Source organism: Muscardinus avellanarius (assembly GCF_963383645.1).
Source record: "Muscardinus avellanarius genome assembly, chromosome: 13".
Lineage (NCBI taxonomy): Eukaryota > Metazoa > Chordata > Mammalia > Rodentia > Gliridae > Muscardinus > Muscardinus avellanarius.
Window position 1 is genome coordinate 47,508,303 of NC_137799.1, and position 20,278 is coordinate 47,528,580.

Genomic DNA, 20,278 nt, shown 5'->3' on the forward strand with positions numbered 1-20,278 from the left:
CAAGAGACCCTGTTTCCAAAAATAAAAAAAGTATAAAATAGTTCTGGGAGTGTAGCCCGAAGACAGAAGGGCTTTCAGGAATCCCAGTACCACAAAATATATATATACATATATATGTATATATATGTATGTGTGTGTGTGTGTGTGTGTGTGTGTGTGTATACTCAGTCTAGGAGTGTAGCGCGGAAGTAGAAGGGCTTCCAGGAACCCCAATACCAAGAAAGAAAGAGAGAAAGAGAGAAAGAAAGAGAGAGAGAAAGAAAGAAAGAAAGAAAGAAAGAAAGAAAGAAAGAAAGAAAGAAAGAAACCAAGCAAGCCAGCCAAGCATCGTGGCTCATGCTTGTAATCCCAGCATTTGGGAGGCTGAGACAGGGGGATTGTGGTTTGCGGTCAGCCTCAGCTACTACTTAGTGAGGCCCTTGAAACTCAATGAGACCATGTTTCAAAATAAAGAATAAAAAATAAGGCTGGGGATGTAGCTCAGAGATAGAATGCCCCTAAGTTCCATGCCCAGTACTGCAAAAAATATACATATATATTAGGGCTGAGGGTGTCACTTAGAGGTAGAATGTCCCTGGGTTCCACCCCCAGTACCACCCCAAACCAAATATATATATATATTTTTTTTTAAACTAGAGCTGTAAAGGTCATCTGTTACCTTTGTTCACTCTTACAGTAAACAATCTCCATGCCACTTTCATTTTCAGTCTCTAATTTTATTCTACTTGCCCTTAAGTAACAGTATCCCCCAAGATATTATCCTCAATCTATTTTTCTTTCTTCTCTCTAAGCTCTCCTTAGGTTACCTCATCCACATTCAAGTTAATATTTAAAGGTAAGGATTCACAACTCCTTATTTCCAGCATTGACACTTTCAGACTAAGGTATTTAAATCCAAAAAAAATTACATCTTCATTTAGATGTTGTGTAAATATTTCAAAGTGAACATATGCAAATATAAACTTAACATCATCTCCCCGAAAGTTCTTCCTCTTGTCCCACCAATCAGAAACTTCTTCCTTGATTTCTCCTTTTCCTTACTTCCCATACCTAATCATATAGTTCTACTGATTTTATCCTAAATCTTCAAAATGTACCTTCCTTTCCTACAGCACTGGTCATTCAAGGCTTCACTGACTCAAATGGGTTATTACATCGGCATCTTAACCAGTACCCTTTGCCTAACACACATCTTGCCTATTATATTCTCTAGGAATCCTTCCATGGCCACTCCATAACCACCCCTACCTCCTTCAATTTGAATTTGTAGGTCTGTTGTATATGCCACCACCATACATCCTATACATATATCTACCATAACACATAAACCAAATGAAATGAGCTGCTTAAGTATTTTTCTCCCTTGACAGTAAGAGCTAGATTTTATTCATCATTATATCTCCAGCATCTGACTCAGTGACAGGCTGAATGTCTCTGGGTTCAATCTCCAGCACGCACGCGCACGCACGCGCGCACACACACACACACACACACACACACACACACGAGACCATGTATGATGATGCAAGCCTGTAATGTATCCCAGTACTTGGGAAGCTGACACAAGTGGACATCAGTTCAAGGTCAGCCTCAGCAACTTAGCAAGACCTTCAGTGACTTAGTGAGACTCTGTTTCAAAATAAAAAATACAAGCCGGGCATGGTGGCGCACGCTTGTAATCCCCGCACTTGGGAGGCAGAGACAGGAGGATCACGCAGGTTCGAAGCCAGCTGCGCGTGCTGACTTAGGAGACCCTGTTTCCAAATTTAAAAAATGTAAAAATAGGTCTGGGAGTGTAGCCCGGAGGTAGAAGGGCTTCCAGGAACCCCAGTACCATCAAAATAAATAAATAAATAAATAAATAAATAAATAAATAAATAATAAAAAAATAAAAAATACAGTAGAGTTAGGGGTGTGGCTGGGAGGTAGAATGCTCCAGAGTTCAATCCTCAGTGCAAGGGGGGGGGGGGCAGGAGGGGCACTAGTAAACTCTTGGGTTAGTCAACCAAATAGTCATAATATTAGGGGCATATATATTCATATAATATTAGGGGCAGCAAGTCTGTAGGTTCCAAAAACTTAGGGATACAAACTACCTCTGATAGTTACCATCAGAATAATCTTGACACACAACACTTCTTGATGTGTTTCCTCTATTTTTTTTTTAAACAAGTCCTCAAAAATTGCTGAGATTGGCTTCGAACCTATGATCATCTGGTATTGGCCTCCCAGATACTGGGATTTCAGGCTGGCACCACCACGCCCAGCTCATCTCTAAAATAGTACAGCCATGAGCTCTACTTTGCAAAGTTGATATGAAGGTTATAGGTATTATATGTAACATATTTGGCTCCTAATTACTATTACTGGCACTACTCTCCCTAAGCCAACCATCCCCGCATATATCCAGGAGAAAGTTGCTAAATTCCTTCCAGTAACCAACAGCCAGAAATCTATTACTTTGAGTAAAAGCCCTCAACACAAAGTGACTTTGCTCTCTAAGCTTCTTGGAACCTTCCCTCTGATCGCAGTCTGCGCACCCTTTGCTTGGGGGGAAAACTTCCCGGCCCGGCGAGGGGCCTGTAGCAAACAGCTCAGAGCTGCAGACTCTTAGTCTTGTTTGGAGTGAATCCTCATCACCAAGGTAAAGATAACCGGCGCGGGAAGAAGGGAGAGGAAAAGAGATGGGACCTGGGGCTTCTCACCTCCGCCAGCGAAGACGGAAGGCGATCGCATGGGCTGAGAGCTCTCGGATCTCTTCTCGAGGCAGCCACCGCCGAGGAGCCCACCAGCACGGCCCTCCACCCGCAGCTCCGCGCTCGCCTTCCAGATACTCTAAGCAGCCACAGGCCTAACCCGGAGCCGCTACGCGCCACCGCGTATCCAGGCAACGGGGGCGTGGCTGAAGAGCGCCCCTCCTTCCGACTGGCCAATCCTTCGCCTCTGATGCCCGAACCTACAGGCTGAACGGGATCAAGATATGCTATCGCGATATTTAAAAAGTAAACCCACCACCCCTCCTCGATTACTCAGTTCTTTCCTGCAAGAAATGGGAACCTGTAGTTTGACTGGAAAACCGAAGGGAAATCGTATTTGAATACTTGGGTTTCTTAATAGTCAAAAGGAACCTATGAGTGCCTTATCTGAACAGATTCTAGCGATTTTTTGCTCACTAAGCAACCTCGTGTCTGCTACCGCTAAAGAGATTGCACTTTCATAAAAATGGTTTGAAGTTTTTCAGTAGTAAAAAGCACTTTGTACTGTCATTTTGCTCCTCCTTAGTTTTAGTTTTTGCGACTATATAACCTGTATAAATACAGCATTAGGTATAGATGCGATTCTGTCACTGAGGCTGCACTCAAAACTGATCCTTCTGCCTTAGCCCACCGAGCATGGGGATTACAGGCTTGGTGGCACCCGTGTGTAAATAAAATATAACAAGGTGATAATTATTATTTAATATTGAGCTGGGCGTGGTGGCTCAAGTCTGTAATCTCAGACCTTGGGAGGCTGAGACAGGAGGATCACAGGTTCCAGGACAGCCTCAGCAAGTGAGATTTTCATTACCAAACAATACTGTTTAAAAAATAAAACAAAATATACCTGCGGGTGTAGTTCGGAAACAGAGTGCCCCTGAATTCATACACACACACACACTCAGGAAATACTTTGCCTCACATCCCACATCTCTAATAAAATAACTTATTTTTTTCCAATTTAAACAAAGATAAAGTGTGGTCACATACAAATTGATTGAGGTTAATATTATTTATTTTGTCAAGTTATATACATTATTCACATCTGTATTTATTCCAGTATATGTCTGCCTTCAAAGAGTTTTATATCGCTGGGTGTTGTGGCACATGCTTGTAATCTCAGTACTTGGCAAGCTGAGACAGTATCACAGGTTCAAGGCCAGCCTCAGCTACTTAATAAAGCCCTCTGAAACTTAGTGAGAACCTGTTTCAGAATAAAGAATAAAAATAGGACTGAGGATGTAGCTCGAAAGTAGAATACCCCTGTTCAATCCCCAGCACCACACACAAAAACAAGTTTCATATAAGTACAATCCAAAATGAAATAAAATTATATCATGTGATTGTGTTCTTTTTTTGTAAAACATTTTCATGAAATTATTTCATTTAAGCACCACCTATTTGTAATAGGTCATTTGTTACCCTTTCGGTCACTTTGGAAGTGGAACATTTTCACAGTTCTCTATTACTCTTCCATCCCTCTGATGAAAATTAAAATGACTGCTACTGTCTTTCCTGCTGTGATTATTGGGGCATGAGTATATTGCTTGCTAGACACTCAAATTTATGATGCACAAATCCAAATGAATGGGAACCAGAAACAGTACTTCAAAGGTCTATCCACAGCAACCAGGGGCCAGCATTAGTGTGTCAGTGCAAGCTTCAGTCTTTGTGCTCAGCAGCTTTACCAGGAGAACCTCTAGGTTGTTTCTTTAGCCTCCTGGAGTGCCTGTGATCCTTTTGATGCCTTTAAATGAATTCTGTTTCTGCTGTGTGTGGGGGTGGGTGGGAGGATACTGAGGACTGAACCCAGGAACACTCTATCTTTGAGCCCTCAGCCATATTTTATTATGTTATTTATTTATTTATTTATTTATTTATTTATTTATTTATTGTGGTACTGGGGATGGAACCCAGAGGCTTTCTACCTCCTGGCTACACTCCCAGACCTATTTTATATTTTATTTGGAAACAGGGTCTCATTAAGTTGTAGAGAGCCTCACTAAGTAGCTGAGGCTGACTTTGAACCTGTGTGATCCTCCTGTCTCAGCCTCCAAAATACTGGGATTACAAGCGTGGGCATCATGCCCAGCTTCCGTTTCTGCTTTTAAATAGTTTCTGTTGTTGGCAATCAAGAATTCTGGCCGGGCATGGTGGCGCACACTTGTAATCCCAGAATTTGGAGGCTGATACAGGAGGATCACAGTTCAAAGAAAACCTCAGCCACTACTACTTAGTGAGGCCCTTTGCAACTCAGTGAGACTGTTTCAAAATTAAGAATAAAAAATAGGGCTGGGATGTAGCTCTGAGGTAGAATGATCCCCAGTACAGGAAAAAAAGAAAAAATCTGACAGAAGTATTGATGTACTGATGTAGGAGAAAAACAAAAGTAAGTAGAAATGAGACAGACAGAAAGGAAAAGTAAATATAACTTTAATATAAGAACCTGGAGCTGGCCTCTATTCCAAAAACCAGTTCTTTCCCAGGCCTGACTCTCCCAAATTCCTGGAAATCTTGTATGTCCTAGAGTTAACTAAAACATACTATAATTGCCCTATGCATTGATAACAAGATAGGTACAATACTTTAGGAAACCTATAATTTAGGATACTCTCCATCTTATCTGTCAAACAACTAACGATTAGGACCCTAATCAGCCTGAGGACCCTAAGGTTGATCAGACCACCAGACAGACCACTAGTAATATCCTCAGGACTACCAGATCGAGATCATTCTCCCTAAAGCTGACCAGACTGTCAAACCACCAAACTGCCCTCACATGCCTCCTCTAGCAACCCTTTAAGAAAGTCCCCTACAAGAAAGAGAGTTCTGAACGCCCCAGTATGCCTTCCTCATCTTTAGGTAGTCTGCATTTTCTCTTGAATGTGTATTTCTGCCCTTTTCCCCAAATAAATCTCTGTCCATGTCTCCAACTGGCGGTCTTTTCCTCAGTTAGCTAGGGACCATGCAGATCCAGACAGAGTTCCTGAGTTGAGGACTCAACCATTTAAAATTGGCAGAAAAGCTACTATTAATCAATTTTAAGGAGATTAAACAAATAATTTTCTTTAAACAAGATATGGTGGTGCATACCTATATTTAATCCCAGTATTTGGGAAGCTGAGTTCTTAACTCACAAGTTCAAGGAGAGCCTCAGCAGGTTCAAAAGCCAAAAAACAAAACAGGGCTGGGGTAGGTTCAGAGGTAGACAGTCCCTGGGCTTAATCTCCAGCACCCACCCACCTCACACACAAAAATGAATTGAGCCCCACCCTAGACCTACTGAATCAACATGGTATTAGGCGAATGTAGGCACACTTTGAAAGAATGAACGTGGACCATCATATTTATTTTATGTGGTAATTCTACCTCCGAGTTACACCTCAGCTCTATTTTTTAAAAATCATTGTTTATTTTGAAACAGGTCTCCTGGAGTTGCAAGGGGCCTGTCGGCGTGCCGCAATCCTCCTGTCTCGGCCTTCCGTGCCACCTCGCCGGGCTCCGTATTTATTTTGATGGCAACAGGCAAAGATAGTGGAGTAACTTAAAACTTAGTCGCGCCATTAAGAGTTTCCATTTTGGCCTCAAACCAAATTACTCTAAATTGAGAAACAACGTTTAACCTGTAAGAATCTCGGTAGGCCGCAGGGGAACTTCGCAGAGAGCAAGATACACTGCCGCAAAAACAGGAAGCAATCTCGCCCCATCCCTCCACCCCATGGGCGGAGCCCCGCATTTAACCCTCGGCCGGGCGCCGCCCGCGCGGCATTGTGGGACTTGTAGTTTGGCCCGGCTCCGGGAGGCTGCAGCGAGGGCTCCGGGAGGAACCGGGGTGGGCGAGGAGCGGGGGTTCCGGAAGCATCAGGGCGTCCCCTCGTCGCCTCCGCCGGCGACCCGGGGGGGCGCGAGCGAGCCGCGGCCCCGCATCGGCCTCGGGCGCACACGCTCTGCGTCATGGCGGGCCGAGGCCGATGATGCATTCCGGCGTGCATGTCAGGGTTGCTGTGTCACTCGGCGCGCCCCCTTCCCCTCCGCCCTTCCGCACCGGCTCCCGGGCTCTTCCGGTCTCCCGCCGCCCCTCACCTGCAGGCCCCTCTCCCGCCGCAGCCTGGCGCTCGCCGGGTCGGCCCGGCGCCCCGATCCCGCGCGCAGCCCGCGCCCCGGGCGTGCGAGCGACCCCCGCCATGGCGAGCGGCGCCGCTAGCTACCGGCTCAGCTGCTCGCTGCCGGGCCACGAGCTGGACGTGCGGGGCCTGGCGTGCTGCCTCTACCCGCCCGGAGCCTTTGTGTCGGTGTCCCGAGACCGCACCACCCGCCTCTGGGCCCCCGACAGGTGAGTGCGCTGCGGGCGAGCCCGCCCCGCCGAGCGCCCCCCGGCCCGTCCTGGCTTCCGCTCCCCGCGCCCTGGCCGGTTCCTGGAGCTCGGGCACTCTGCGGCTCAGCGTGAGGAATGGGAAAGATTGAACTGGAATGAGCACCGATGGGGGGTGGGGGGGTCAGAGACCTGCCTGCGTGGACTCTTGACCACGAATGAGCGAGTGACCTTGGACCAGTCTCTTAACTTTCGGGGCTTCAGTGTTGGCGGAGGATCTCCCGAGTTTCTTTTAGCGGAGGGAATTTACTGATGCCCTGTGCACCCTCCTAAGTGAGGGAATGTGAAAACATCTGGTATGTTGGGTGGTTTTTTGTCGTTTTGTCCTGTTTTCCTGGAAGTTGCTCTGTAGTTCTTCCGTTAGTTTTAACTTTCGAAAGCATTAGTTCTCAAAAATTGCATCGCATGCCGGGCGTGGTGGTGCACGCTTGTAATCCCAGCATTTGGGAAGCCGAGACAGAGTGGAGGATCGCGGTTCCAGGACAGCCGCAGCTACTTAGTGAAGCTCTTTGCAACTCAGTGAGACCCTGTTCCAAAGTAAAGAATAAAAAACTAGGGCTGGAGGTGTAGCTCAGATGTAGAATCCCCCTGGGTTCCATCCCCAGTACCTAAAAAAAAAAAAAAAAAAAAAAAAAACGCAGAACATTGCATTGAATCCTTTTCTTGTCCAGGTTAGAGTTGTTTTGTTTTGTTTTGTGCCCTGGGGGCTTACGATGCCCTTGAGAGAAGAGAATGAAAACCTTAAGTTTATTGCTGCGAGGGATTGTGCTGTTATAGTGAGGAGGGATTATTGCCTTCAAAGGATTTATCAGCTAGCTTCACTAGCCAAAAAAAAAAAAGTTATGAACGAAAAGATTAAAGCCCAGTCCAATTAGAGTTCAGCCCAGACTTGACTGGTTATAGTACAAAATTTTAAAAATTTGGGTTCTGAAAAGTTGAAGGTAGTTGCTTTGTTATTTAGTAAGTCTTCATCACTAAAAGTTTCAGACTTTGGGTAACCATCCTAAAATTCACTAGGTAACTGTGGAGCCTCCTATTTTTTTAAATCCTGGGGAGAAGTTAGAGGGCAGAGGAATTAACTGTTTATGAGACTTTCTTAGAGTCTTCTGGAAAAGATACATTGACATGTGTACTATGAAGAAGACACATAGAATTAGATGGAGAGAGAGATGTTAGGGAAGCCTCTCTGAGATGCTTTTATTTGTTTTTCTTAAAGCTGACATCTGAAGCATGAAATGTATTGAGCTGGTCTTGGGAGGGTTGAGTTGGAAGAGTTTCATTGGGCTAACATGGATGAGCACACATGGCAGCAGGATGCACCAACCACTGGGGGGCCTGGACTGAGAGAGTGGAAAGTCCCAGAGTGGCAGGGAAGAATAAACCCAGTTGTAGGTAGAAGCATTCGAATAGTTTGCAGCAGTGAGTAGCATGATCTGCTTTACTTGTTGAAAAGTTACTGCTAGCTGCTGGTATAAAATATGGATTGGAAACCATACATGTGAAAGTCAGTCTATTTGGAGGCTTTCGCAGTAACACAGCCACTGCATGATGGTAGATTAGACTTGTAAAATTTAAGGCGCAAGCTCCTGTAGTGGCTTGGAAAGTATGATCTCTAAAGTTCTCCTGATAGTGACTTGGAAAGATGATCTCTAAAGTTCCCCTCTAGTTGGGTGTGGTGGTGTACACCTGTAATCCTAGTACCTGGGAGGCTGAGACAGGAGGATCACAGATTTGCAGTTAGCCTTAAGCAACTTAACAAGGCTCTCCACAACTTACACCCACTTTCGATATAAAAAACAAAGTCAGGCATGGTGGTGCAATCTCAGTATTTGTGAGGCTGAGACTATTAAAAATTTTCCATTTCCACTCCCTGAACTAGATTTAAATTACTTTTGTGCATAGAACAGTGAAGACAACCACTGGAAACAAGGAACTATGGAGAGACTACATTACAAAAACTAGTTAAATTTTTCTATTTTTCTATCAAGCCTTAGTTATCACATGGGAAGGTAGACTAAATCACCTTAAACTATTTATTTATTTATTTATTGTGGAACTGGGGGTGGAACCCAAGGATCTTCTGCCTTTGGGCTTCACTCCCAGACCTATTTTATATTTTATTTGGAAAAAAATACAAAATCACTAAGTTGCTGAGAGCCTCACTAAGTAGCTGAGGCTGGCTTGGAACCTATTGATCCTTCTGTCTCAGCCTCCAAGTACTGGGATTACAAGAGAGCACCACCACGCCCAGTTTAAACTTTTTATTTTTAATTGTAAAATTACTTTTTATTTTCTGTTTTTAAAATATAATTGGGCTAGGGATCGTGTTGCACATTTGTAATTCCAGTACTTGGGAGACTGAGACAGGATCATGGTTCATAGCCAGCCTCAGCTACTTACTGAGGCCTTCTGCAACTTAGTGAGACCTTGTTTTAAAATAAAGAATAAAAAATAGGGCTGGAGATGTAACTTGGAGGTAGAATGCTCTTGGGTTCCATCCCCAGGAATCTTAACAGAAATTTAAGATTACATAATTAGTGAGGATAACATAATTACAAAAAGAAAAGAATGAAGAATATATAAACTGATATATAAAATGAAGCCAAGAATGAGGCTAAATCAACAAGACTATATAAACAGCCATATAAACTAATTTTAACAAGGGTTTAAGTATAGGGGAAATTATGTTCATGAAGACTCAAAGGTACTAGTTGTCTAAAAGTGCTTTTATATTCCAGTTAGCAACTGTGATGAAAGTGTTACTTAGTCTTTAAATAAAATAGTACAGAATTCTGCAAAAATTTAAAAACCAGTTTTCCAAAATGATTAAATAAAATTGTAAAAGATTTTGGGTATAGCTCAGTGGTAGAGCACATCCTTTGCAAGTGGGAGGATATGGGTTCAATCCCCAGGACCAAAAAAAAAGAGTAAATAGAGTCAAGTAGAAGCCTATGACCAGAAGGATATAAGCATTGCACTGAGAGTATCTAAATGATATCTGTTTTAATAGTTGAATCCTGTTGAAACGGGGGTTTCTTGAGAGGAAACCCGGTGTTTCCTCAAGATGAAATGGAGTTCCTTCTTGAAGGAACTCGATGTTTCCTACCAAGTTCTTGTCTACGGTGAGCAAAGAATGACACCCACAGACCTCAGGAAGGGGAGTAAAAGGTTTATTGGAAGCATCAGGGAATGGGGGGAGGATGGCTGAACACCCCCAAAAGGGGCTGGAACTCTGGGTTCAGCAGCTGCCTTCAGGACAATACTTGAGAGTAGCCCAAGCCGAATTGCCTTCAGGTACAGGCTGCTTTCTTCCAGAGTCCGCATGATCTGCCAAAAAGGAATAGAGAAAAGTGGCCAAAGACTCCGGGGTCCAGTAGCTGCCTTCAGGGTTACTACTGTCAGTTGCAAACTACTTTCTCCCAGGGGCCACGCGATCTGCCAGAAAAGAGGTACAGGTCACCCCTAGGGGCCTGGCCAGCCTTGATGTCCAGCAGAGGCCTTCAGGTCACTACTCGAGAGTCGCCCAAGCCAGTACCCTCAGATGCACTCTGCCTTCTCTCAGGACCAACACGACCTGTGAGACAGAGAACAGCTCCCCAAAAGGGGAGGGGGTCCCGAGAGGGAAAGTCCCAATTTGTCATCAGACTAAGGCTGAAGGCCTGATCATTTGCAACCTCTTTTGTTTAGGGTGACTTTTGGGATTTCTGGGAAGCAGCTCTCAGGATTTGCATAGGGTATTTGCAAGTCCTTTGAAGGGTCTTCTTGTGCATTAGTAAACAGATGGCTTTGTGAAGCTCTGGCCTTCTTATCTCTGAGCCTTTGGAGTTTCAGGCATTTGTCGCCCCTCAGGAAACTCAGGAAATTTAACTTTTTTCAACCGAGGCCTTTTCCCTATCTGCCTATTTCCTTTCTGCCTATTTCCTTTCTATCTCCTCACTGTCATTAAACTTACTTGTTTTGTAGGACTGTACTAGGTTGACAAAAGTTTAAATCACTGAAGTGGTTGACTTTACTAGGAACTGAGGAATTTGGGGCTGAAATGATCTTTCATTTGAAAACTGGTTATTCTCATTTAAATTACCCCCTCCCTCGCAGTACTGGGATTGAATACCTTCGAGTTACACTTCCAGCCCTATTTTTTTTTTTTATTATTTACTTTGAAATAGGGTTTCACTAAGTTGCTGTGGGCCTCCCTAAATAGCTGAGGTTGGCTGCAAGCCTGTCATCCTCCTGTCTCAGCCTCCCAAGCGCAGGGATTACAAGCGTGCACCACCACGTCTGGCTTTTTTTTTTTTTTTTTTGGTACTGGGAATGGAACCCCAGGAGCATTCTATCTCTGAGCTACATCCCCATCCCTATTTTTTTTTAATCTTTTATTTATTTATTTATTTTGGTGGAACTGGGGTTGGAACCCAGAGTCTTTCTACTTACAGGCTATGCTCCCAGATCTATTTTCTATTTTATTTGGAAACAGGGTCTCACTAAGTTGCTGAGAGCCTCACTAAGTAGCTGAGGCTGGCTTTGAACCTGTGTGATCCTCCTGTCTCAGCCTCCCAAGCACGGGGATTACAAGCATGCACCACCACGCCGGGCTCTTTATCTTTTATTTTGGAACAGGGTTTCATTGAGTTACAAAGGGCCCTATTAAGTACCTGGCTCTTTATCTTTTATTTTGAAGCAGGGTTTCATTGAGTTACAAAGGGCCCTATTAAGTAGTTGAGGCTGTCCGCAAACGCTGTCCTCCTGTCTCAGCCTCCTGAATGCTGGGATTATAAGCGTGCACCACCATGCCTGGCTCCAATTTTTATTCTTTATTTTGAGACAGCATCTTAACAAAGTTGTGGAGAGTTTTACTAAATAGCTTAGGCTGGCTGCAAACCCAGATCCTCCTATCTCAGCCTCGCACTACTGGGATTACAAAGGTGACTACCACGCCCAACCCTCCAGCCCTATTTTTTATTCTTTATTTTGAAACAGGATCTCACTGAATTGCAAAAGGCCTCACTAAGTAGCCGAGGCTGTCCAGGAACTGCAGTTCTCCTGTCTCCACCTCCCAAATGCTGGAATTACAGGTGTGCGACACCATGTCTGGCTCATTTTTTTGTTTTTCAACATTCATTTATTTATTCCATTTACACTTAATAAGAACTTGCATTTTGCCAAGGCACAGGGCTAGATAATGGATGATATAGTGAGTTAAGATTGAAATAAAATTTCTTGAGGAAATGAGGTGCTGAAGATTGAACCCAGAGGCATTCTACCTCTGAACTACAGCCTCAATCCTTTTTCTTCTTTTTCATTTTGAAATGGGGAGATAAGAGTATTTAAACATTTTTCCAGCTTTTCGGGTTTGATTGGGTCAGTCACTATGTAAAGAACCTCTTATGCATTTAAACTAGAATGTCTCAATTAGAACTTTTTTTGGTCCTAAGTTGCTGAGAGTCTCACTAGATGGCCTCAAACTGTCTCAACCTCCCAAGTATAGGTATTACATGTGTGTGTGTTGGTGTGTGTGCGCATATGTGTGTGTGTGTGAGAGAGAGAGATGGTGGGAATTCAACTCAAGAACATTCTACCTCTGAGTTACACTCCCAGCCCTATTTTATTTTGTATTTGGAAACAGGGTTTCACTAAATTGCTAAGAGCCTCACTAAGTTGCTGAGGTTGGCTTTAAACCTGCAATCCTTTTGTCTCAGCCTCTCAAATCTCGGGGTTACATACATGTGACACGTTGTGCAGCTCCAACTATATAGGATTATTTTTTAAAAAAATTGTACACAGGGCTGACATTGACAATTTTGTATATTAATAAAGTTAATGAAGGGTTATAGGATGTTTGGAGCCAGGTTTGTTTTGGTTTGGGGGGAGTATGGTTTGGGGAAACTGTTCCCCAAACCTGCTAGGGTCCTGGACACAATTTCCCCCAACCCATAACAAAATCCAAAATGACCAAAAACAGAAAAAAACCTTGGTTCTTGTCCTAAGCTAAGAATAAATATGCATAGCTTGGACAGTTGCTGAAGATTTAAAGAAGTTTATTAAAAGATAGAAATACAGAAAATAGAAATACAGCTCCATACCAGTCTGGCACGGAGTACACCAAAGGAATTACACGTGGACTCACCCTTTTATACTCATGACCTCCATCTTGTTTGCGTGACTTTGACGTAGTGAAAGTCCCTGTAAGGTACCTCCCCCAATAAGGTGTGGAGAGGTGTCTCCTTTCTTGAAGGTCCACACCTCCTACCATCTTAGCTAGCTTATCCAATCATGTAGATCTGTCTTTAGATAAAGGCCTAGTTCTCCTCAACTAAGATCTGTCTTTAGATAGAGACAGGCCTAGTTCTCTCCTATTGACTGGTTAATTGCTTTTAGCTAGGATAATTTACATTGGAATAGTTGCCTGCTTTTAGGCAGAAACCAAGTCCTTGCACAGATTTGCCCCTCACCCAATTTTTGAAATATATTAATAATGAGAGCTTTCTCAAATCTTCCTAGGCCATTCCCAATACTGGTACAAGGTTGTACATGAAATTTGTTTTCTCATGTACTTGTTGATATGGTTCTGGGTCTAGGTAGTAAATATAGAGATAAACTAAGAATGTTGGGAAAATTTAGTTTTATGCAGACAGAAATTGTTCTATTCTAGGCTGGCCTAAATCAGATACCTAGTATTTAACTAAAGCCCATTAAAAGATCAAAAGTTCTCTGTACCTTCAGAAGGCCCTTCAGAATGGAGGCATTAGTTTTTACTTGTACACTGAATTGAATCAGCCAACATGCTATTGTATTATACTACTTCAGACGTCTATAAGCTGGCTTCACATTAAATTGGATTTCACAAGTCTGTAGGTTTGGGAGAGATGAGGTAAGGCTTCAGCAGCTTTGCCTTTATATTGCTTTGCCTTTTGAAAATTACCCGTATTTGAAGATAATTTCAGATTTTTTTTTTTCTAGTACCAGGGATGGAACTCAGGGGCATGCTACCTTTCAGCTAGACCCCCAACCCCTTTTTATTTATTTATTTATTTATTTATTTATTTATTTATTTATTTATTTGGTGGTACTGGGGTTCCTGGAAGCCCTTCTACCTCCGGGCTACACTCCCAGACCTATTTTATATTTTTGAAACAGGGTCTCTTACGCCAGCGCGGCTGGCTTCGAACCTTGCATGATCCTCCTGTCTCCGCCTCCCAAGCGCAGGGATTACAAGCGTGCGCCACCACGCCCGACCTATTTTATTTTTTTGAAACAGGGTTTCACTAAGTTGCTGAGACTCTCACTTAAGTTGCTGAGGCTGAGGTCAAACCTGTTATCCTTCTGTCTCAGCCTCCCAAGCACTAGGTTTATAGGAGTGTGCCACCATGCATAGATTTTTAAATATTTCTATCTTTAATTTTCTCTGATCATAATTGTTAAAATAATTTCAACAGCACATTAAAAAAAAAAAACTACTGAAGTGCACAAAATAAAATTGGCTACTACCAGATATCTTTCATTAAAGATTTCTTCATATGATTCAACTTCTGATGGATTCAGAAGACTTTCTTTCGGTCTACCTTGTTCTAGTTCTGGCATCTTTGTCCCCATTTCTAGATGATAACAGTGTTCATAATCCCTCCTAAATTTTTTTTTTTTTTTTTTTTTTTTTTTTTTGGTGGGTCTGGGAGTGGAACCCAGGGACATTCAACCTCAGAGCTAAACCCCCTGCCTTATTTTTTTATTCTTTATTTTGAAACAGTGTCTTACCAAGTTGCAGAGGGCCTCACTAAGTAGCTGAGGCTGCCCGCGAACCGCGATCCTCCGGTCTCAGCCTCCTGAATGCTGCCGGCTCCCTCCTAATTTTTTTAATTGTGATAAAATACACAACAAAATTTATCTCTGTAACCATTTTTAGGTATGCAGTTTAGTGGTGTATGTTTATAATGATGTGCAAAGATTACCACCATCCATCTTTATAACTTCATCTTGTAAAACTGTAAGTCTATACCCATTAAAATAATAACTCCCTCTTCTCCTTTCCCCTACCCCCTGGCAACTACCACTCTGATTATATCTCTATATATTTTGGACTTTATCCCATATAAGTGGAATCATACAGTATTTGCCTTTTATTTACTTATTTTGATACTATGGATTGATTCTGGGAATTCTCTAAGCTATACCCCTAGCCCTTTTTATTATATATATATATATATATTTTTTTTTTTTTTTTGTACTGGGGGTGGAACCCAGAGGCTTTCTACTTCCGATCTATACTCCCAGACCCATTTTATATTTTATTTGGAAACAGGGTCTCACTAAGTTGCTGAGAGCCTCACTAAGTAGCTAAGGCTGTCTTCGAACCCATGCGATCCTCCTGTCTCAGCCTCCCAAGTATTAGAATAACAAATGCACCACTGTGGGCACAGTTATATAATTATCTCAGATGTACAATTGTTAGATCATATGGTGATTTCTTTTTTAATGTTATGAATAGAAGAATTGCCATATTTTCTTGCACAGCAAGTATCTTGGGGTAGATTGTTCTGTTCTAGTTTATCGTATTGTTTAAGTCCTCTGTTTCTGTACTTGTTTTTTGTCTGGTTGTTCTGTTTTTATTTGTGTGTGCTTGTGCATGCGCTAGGGATTGAACCCAGGGGCAGTCTACCTCCGAGCTACACTCCCAGCCAGATTTCATTATTCTTTATTTGTAACAAGGTCTCACTAAGTTTTGGAGGGACTCACCAAGTAGCTGGGGGCTGGCTGTGAACCTGGATCCTCCTGTATTGGCCTCCCAAGTACTGGGATTACAGGTGTGCAGCACCACGCCTGGCTTCTGTCTCCATTTTTAAGAGTATGGTATTGAAGTCTTCAACCATTACTGCAGAGCTGTATGTCCCTTTGTACAATTTGATGGCCTGTTATTAGTTGTATAATGGTTGATAATCATTCTATATTCTTGCTATATTATATTTTTATTAATATATAGTAATATGTGTCTTATTTTTAAAAATTTAAAGTCTGTTTTGTCTGATAGCTATGATTATTCTGTTTTGGTTACTGTTTGCATAGAATATCTTTTTCCAGTATATACATACATTTCGTTATTTTATCTACAGTGAGTCTCTTTAGATAGCACATAGTTGGATCCTGTTTTTTTTTATTTTTAACAATTTTGCCAATTGGTCTTTTAATTGAAGAGTTTAATTATGGCATACTCCTGTACCCCCAGTTCTTGGGAGGCTGAGACAGGAGAATTGTAGGATCAAGGACAGCCTCAACAATTTGCAAGACCTGTTTCAAAATAAAAAGGGCTGAGGTTGTAAATTGAAAGTAAAATGTCTCTGGGTTCAATCCCCAGTATTGGGGGGGGTAATTACTAGTAATATTTTGCTATTTTCTACATGCTTATAGCTTTTTCATCCTTATTTCCTATATTAGCTAATTTTTTGTAATGAAAGCTCTAAATTCCTTTCTCATTTCCTTTCATATATATTCTGTAGTTACTTTTCTTTGTAGTTGCCATAAAAATAACACTTAACATGCTAAAGTTATAACTAACTTGAATTAACACCAGTTTAACTTCAATAACGCAAAACTTTCCTTCATTTTCCCCTTTTTGGTTGTTGGTGTCACAAAATTACATCTCTACATGTGCGCCCCAAGCACAAATTAACTATTTTAGATGCATTAGTGTTTTAAATGTCAAAAGCAAAATGTAGTGTTGCAGACCACGGTTAATATATTATTAGATGTATTTACCATACCCACAATCACTATTGCTTCATATTCTTTTGAAGATGCCTTTACTGTCTAGTATGCGCTACCTCATTTACCTTCATTTACCTTTACTGTCTACCGTCCTTTCTTTTCACCTTGGAAGACTCGCTTAAGCATTTCTTGGGGGCAGGTCTGATGGTAACAAACTTTTTAGCTTTTGTTATCTAAATAATGTGAATGTCCAATTTTTGGGGTAAAAGATCTACCATCAGATCTTTTTTTTTTTTTTTTTTTTTTGTGGTGGTGGTGCTGGGGTGCTGGGGGTGGAACCCAGGGGCTTTCTACCTCTGGGCTATTCTCCCAGACCTTTTTTATATTTTATTTGGAAACAGGATCTCGCTAAGTTGCAGAAAGCCTCACTAAGTAGCTGAGGCTGGCTTCGAACCCGTGCGATCCTCCTGTCTCAGCCTACCAAGCACGGGGATTACAAGGGTGCGCCACCACACCCGGTGACCATCAGATCTTTCATAGACAGTTACTGTTGCTCTATTTTTTCCTTTGAGGGGGCTACATTTTCCTGTTTTATTTATACACGTCATGCTGTTTTTTTTTTTTTTTTTTTGTTTTTTTTTTTTGTTTTTTTTTTTTTTTTTTTTTGCGGGTCTGGGGATGGAACCCAGGGGCATTTGACCTCCAAGCTACACCCCCTACCCTAGTTTTTATTCTTTATTTTGAAACTGGGTCTCACTGAGTTGCAGAGGGCCTCACTGAGTAGCTGAGGCTGTCCGCGAACCGCGATCCTCCAGGTCTCAGCCTCCCGAATGCTGGGATTACAAGCGTGCGCCACCACGCCCGGCTCGTCATGCTGTTTTGTTGTTAAAAACTAAATATTGGCCAGGCGTGGTGGTCCACGCTTGTAATCCCAGCATTTCGGAGGCTGAGGCTGAAGGATCATGGTTCATGGACAGCCTCAGCTACTTAGTGAGGCCCTCCATAACTTAGTGAGACCCTGTTTCAAAATAAAGAATAAAAATAGGGCAAAGGATGTAGCTTGGAGTTCGAATGCTCTGGATTCCATCCCCAGACCCACAAAAAAGAAAAGAAAAGAAACCTAAATATTGAGTTTAATAAGATAGCAACTTTAGAAGATTCTCCTCCCCCAGGTTTCATTGGATTTTTGTTGCTGTTGTTTGTTTTGTTCTTTTTTTGCTTTTGTTTCTTGTTTTGAGTTATTTTTATTGTTGGAGGATGTCAATGGCCAAAAGATCAACCTGAGGCAAATACTTAAGGTCTTCTTTTAGCCTGTGGTTCCCCCCCCCTCCCCGCCCCCTGAGTATTCAGGGAGATTGCGCCAGGGTACTCCTTTTATTTCGAGACAGAGTCTCCCTAAGTTGTTGAGGATAGCCTAAAATTTATGATCCTCTTGTCTCAGCCTTCCAAGTGCTGGGGTTACAGGTACATACCATCGCCCTCTGTGTGAGCACATAATTTGCTTTTCTTTTTTTTCTTCTTTTTTTTTTCTTTTCTTCTTTTGTGGTACAGGGGATTGAACCCAGGGCCCTGGGCCTTGCGTACTGAGTTCCATCCCCAGCCCTTTTTATTTTTATTTATTCATTTATTTTGTGGTACTGGGGGTGGAACCCAGGGGCCTTCTACCTCTGGGCTACACTCACGGACCATTTTATATTTTATTTGGAAACAGGGTCTCACTAAGTTGCTGAGGCTGGCTGGCTTTGAATTTATGTGATCCTCCTGTCTCAGCCTCCCAAGTACTGGGATTACAAGCATGCGCCACAATGTCCGGCTTTTACTTTCTTTTGAGACAGTATCTAGCTAATTTTCCCAGCCTGGCCTCAACCTTACAATCCTCCTGCCTGAGCTTCCCCTAGAAACTGATTACAGGCATGTACCACTTTTTACTCCCTACACATTTATTCATTCATTCATTCATTCATTCATTCATTTATTGCAGAACTGGGTGTGGAATACAGGGGCATTCTATCTCCAGGCTATGCCCCCAGCCCTATTTTTCATTTTTTTTTTTATTTTGTAGCAGGGTCTCACTAAGTTGCTGAGGGCCTCAATAAGTAGCTGAGATTGGCCACAAACCTTAGATCCTCCTGTCTCAGCTTCTCATGTACTGGGATTACAAGCCTGTGCCACCAGGCTAGGGTTTTATTTTTATTTTGAAACAGGGTCTTGCTTAATGAGAGTCTTACTATTTGCTGAGGCTGTCCTTGAACCTGCAATATCCCTGTGTCAGCCTCCCAGGTCCTGGGATTACAGATATGCGACGTACATTTATTTTTTTATTTTCCCCACGTATAAAGTAACTTTTGAATATTCTAGTTTTTATTGTCTGGCTCTCAAAGGAGGGAAATTTTTTTTTTTTATGAAATGAGAAAGGGGCAGTGGCCCTTTAAATGCACTGGCAGTCAATTTCAGCTGGAGGGTAAAGGCTTGGAATAACGGGATATGGGGAGCCACAACAGTGACCACCTGCCTCTATGTCTGCACCTCTCTGACCAAAACAGTGATCAGTGATGCAAGAACATATCTCTGGCCTGGGTTCTGCACCTGTGTGCAAGCTGCTCCAGGAACAGATGCATGGCTGTCTGCTATGGAGCTGGCATGTAAGGGATGGGTAGCCGCTGCTGCGTTAAGAGGAGAAATTGGTCAAAATTAACTTCCAGGGCTGGATATGTGGCACCATCATATAGCACAAGCAAGGCCTGGGGTTTGATCCCCAGCATCCCCCTCCCCAACTAGCAAAATTCCAAGCCTAGGAAGCCTCCTTTCCTTAGGAATTGCAAGTCTTGAATTAACACAAGTTCCAAAGTAGTATTAGATAGATTCTGCCTGTATAATTGTTATCTAGGTGAAGAGGTAGATTCCTGGTGCTTTATATTCTGTCATCTCAGAATGCTGTTCAGTTCTTGTGCCTTTAGGGGCCTTATCCAATAAATTGCTTCTCTAGTGTCCCTGCTGCCTGCTTAGAACAGAATGAATTTGGGGAGGGTCCCCAAAGGCCTTTACTACTTTTCTGTTTGTTTTGATATTCAAAATTATATCCCTTTTTTTTTTTTCTTTCCCTCTGGCCTTGTCAGTTTGTGCCTTTTCTGAAATATAAACTACTGTGTTTACATTTACACTGTTTAGTGTGATTTGGGGAGAGAAACATGAATGTGTTCAGGCTTTATCTGGGAGCCTTATTATCTCTGTGTACTTGTTTAATCTCCTTCAACTAGACTGCAAACTTTGATTTGCTTGGTTATGGATGTAACTTTATATGCCTCTCAGGAGTTAACTCACTGTTTTCTATATATATGATAGTCTGTTTGACTTGTTAAGTCAGTGAGGCTAAAGGATTGGGGCGTTTATGTTGATAGTGATAGACAGGTGTGGTGGCACACACCTGTATCCCAATACTTGGGAGGATGAGACAGGA

General features: G+C 42.5%; 1 protein-coding gene across 5 annotated transcripts in view; it reads left to right on the top strand.

Annotated features, from left to right (window-relative positions):
- Window positions 1–6,727: 6,727 nt before the first annotated feature.
- Window positions 6,728–20,278, top strand: part of PLAA (phospholipase A2 activating protein) — a gene marked incomplete at both ends in the record, with an annotated part of 41,432 nt that continues 27,881 nt past the window's right edge. For 4 of the 5 annotated variants that reach the window (XM_080708524.1, XM_080708523.1, XM_080708525.1 and 1 more), the window contains one exon: window positions 6,941–7,089. In XM_080708524.1, coding sequence (XP_080564650.1) covers window positions 6,941–7,089 — 149 coding nt within the window. Of the gene's footprint in view, window positions 7,090–20,278 lie in introns of all 5 variants that reach the window. The other variant, XM_080708522.1, reaches the window with a different exon arrangement.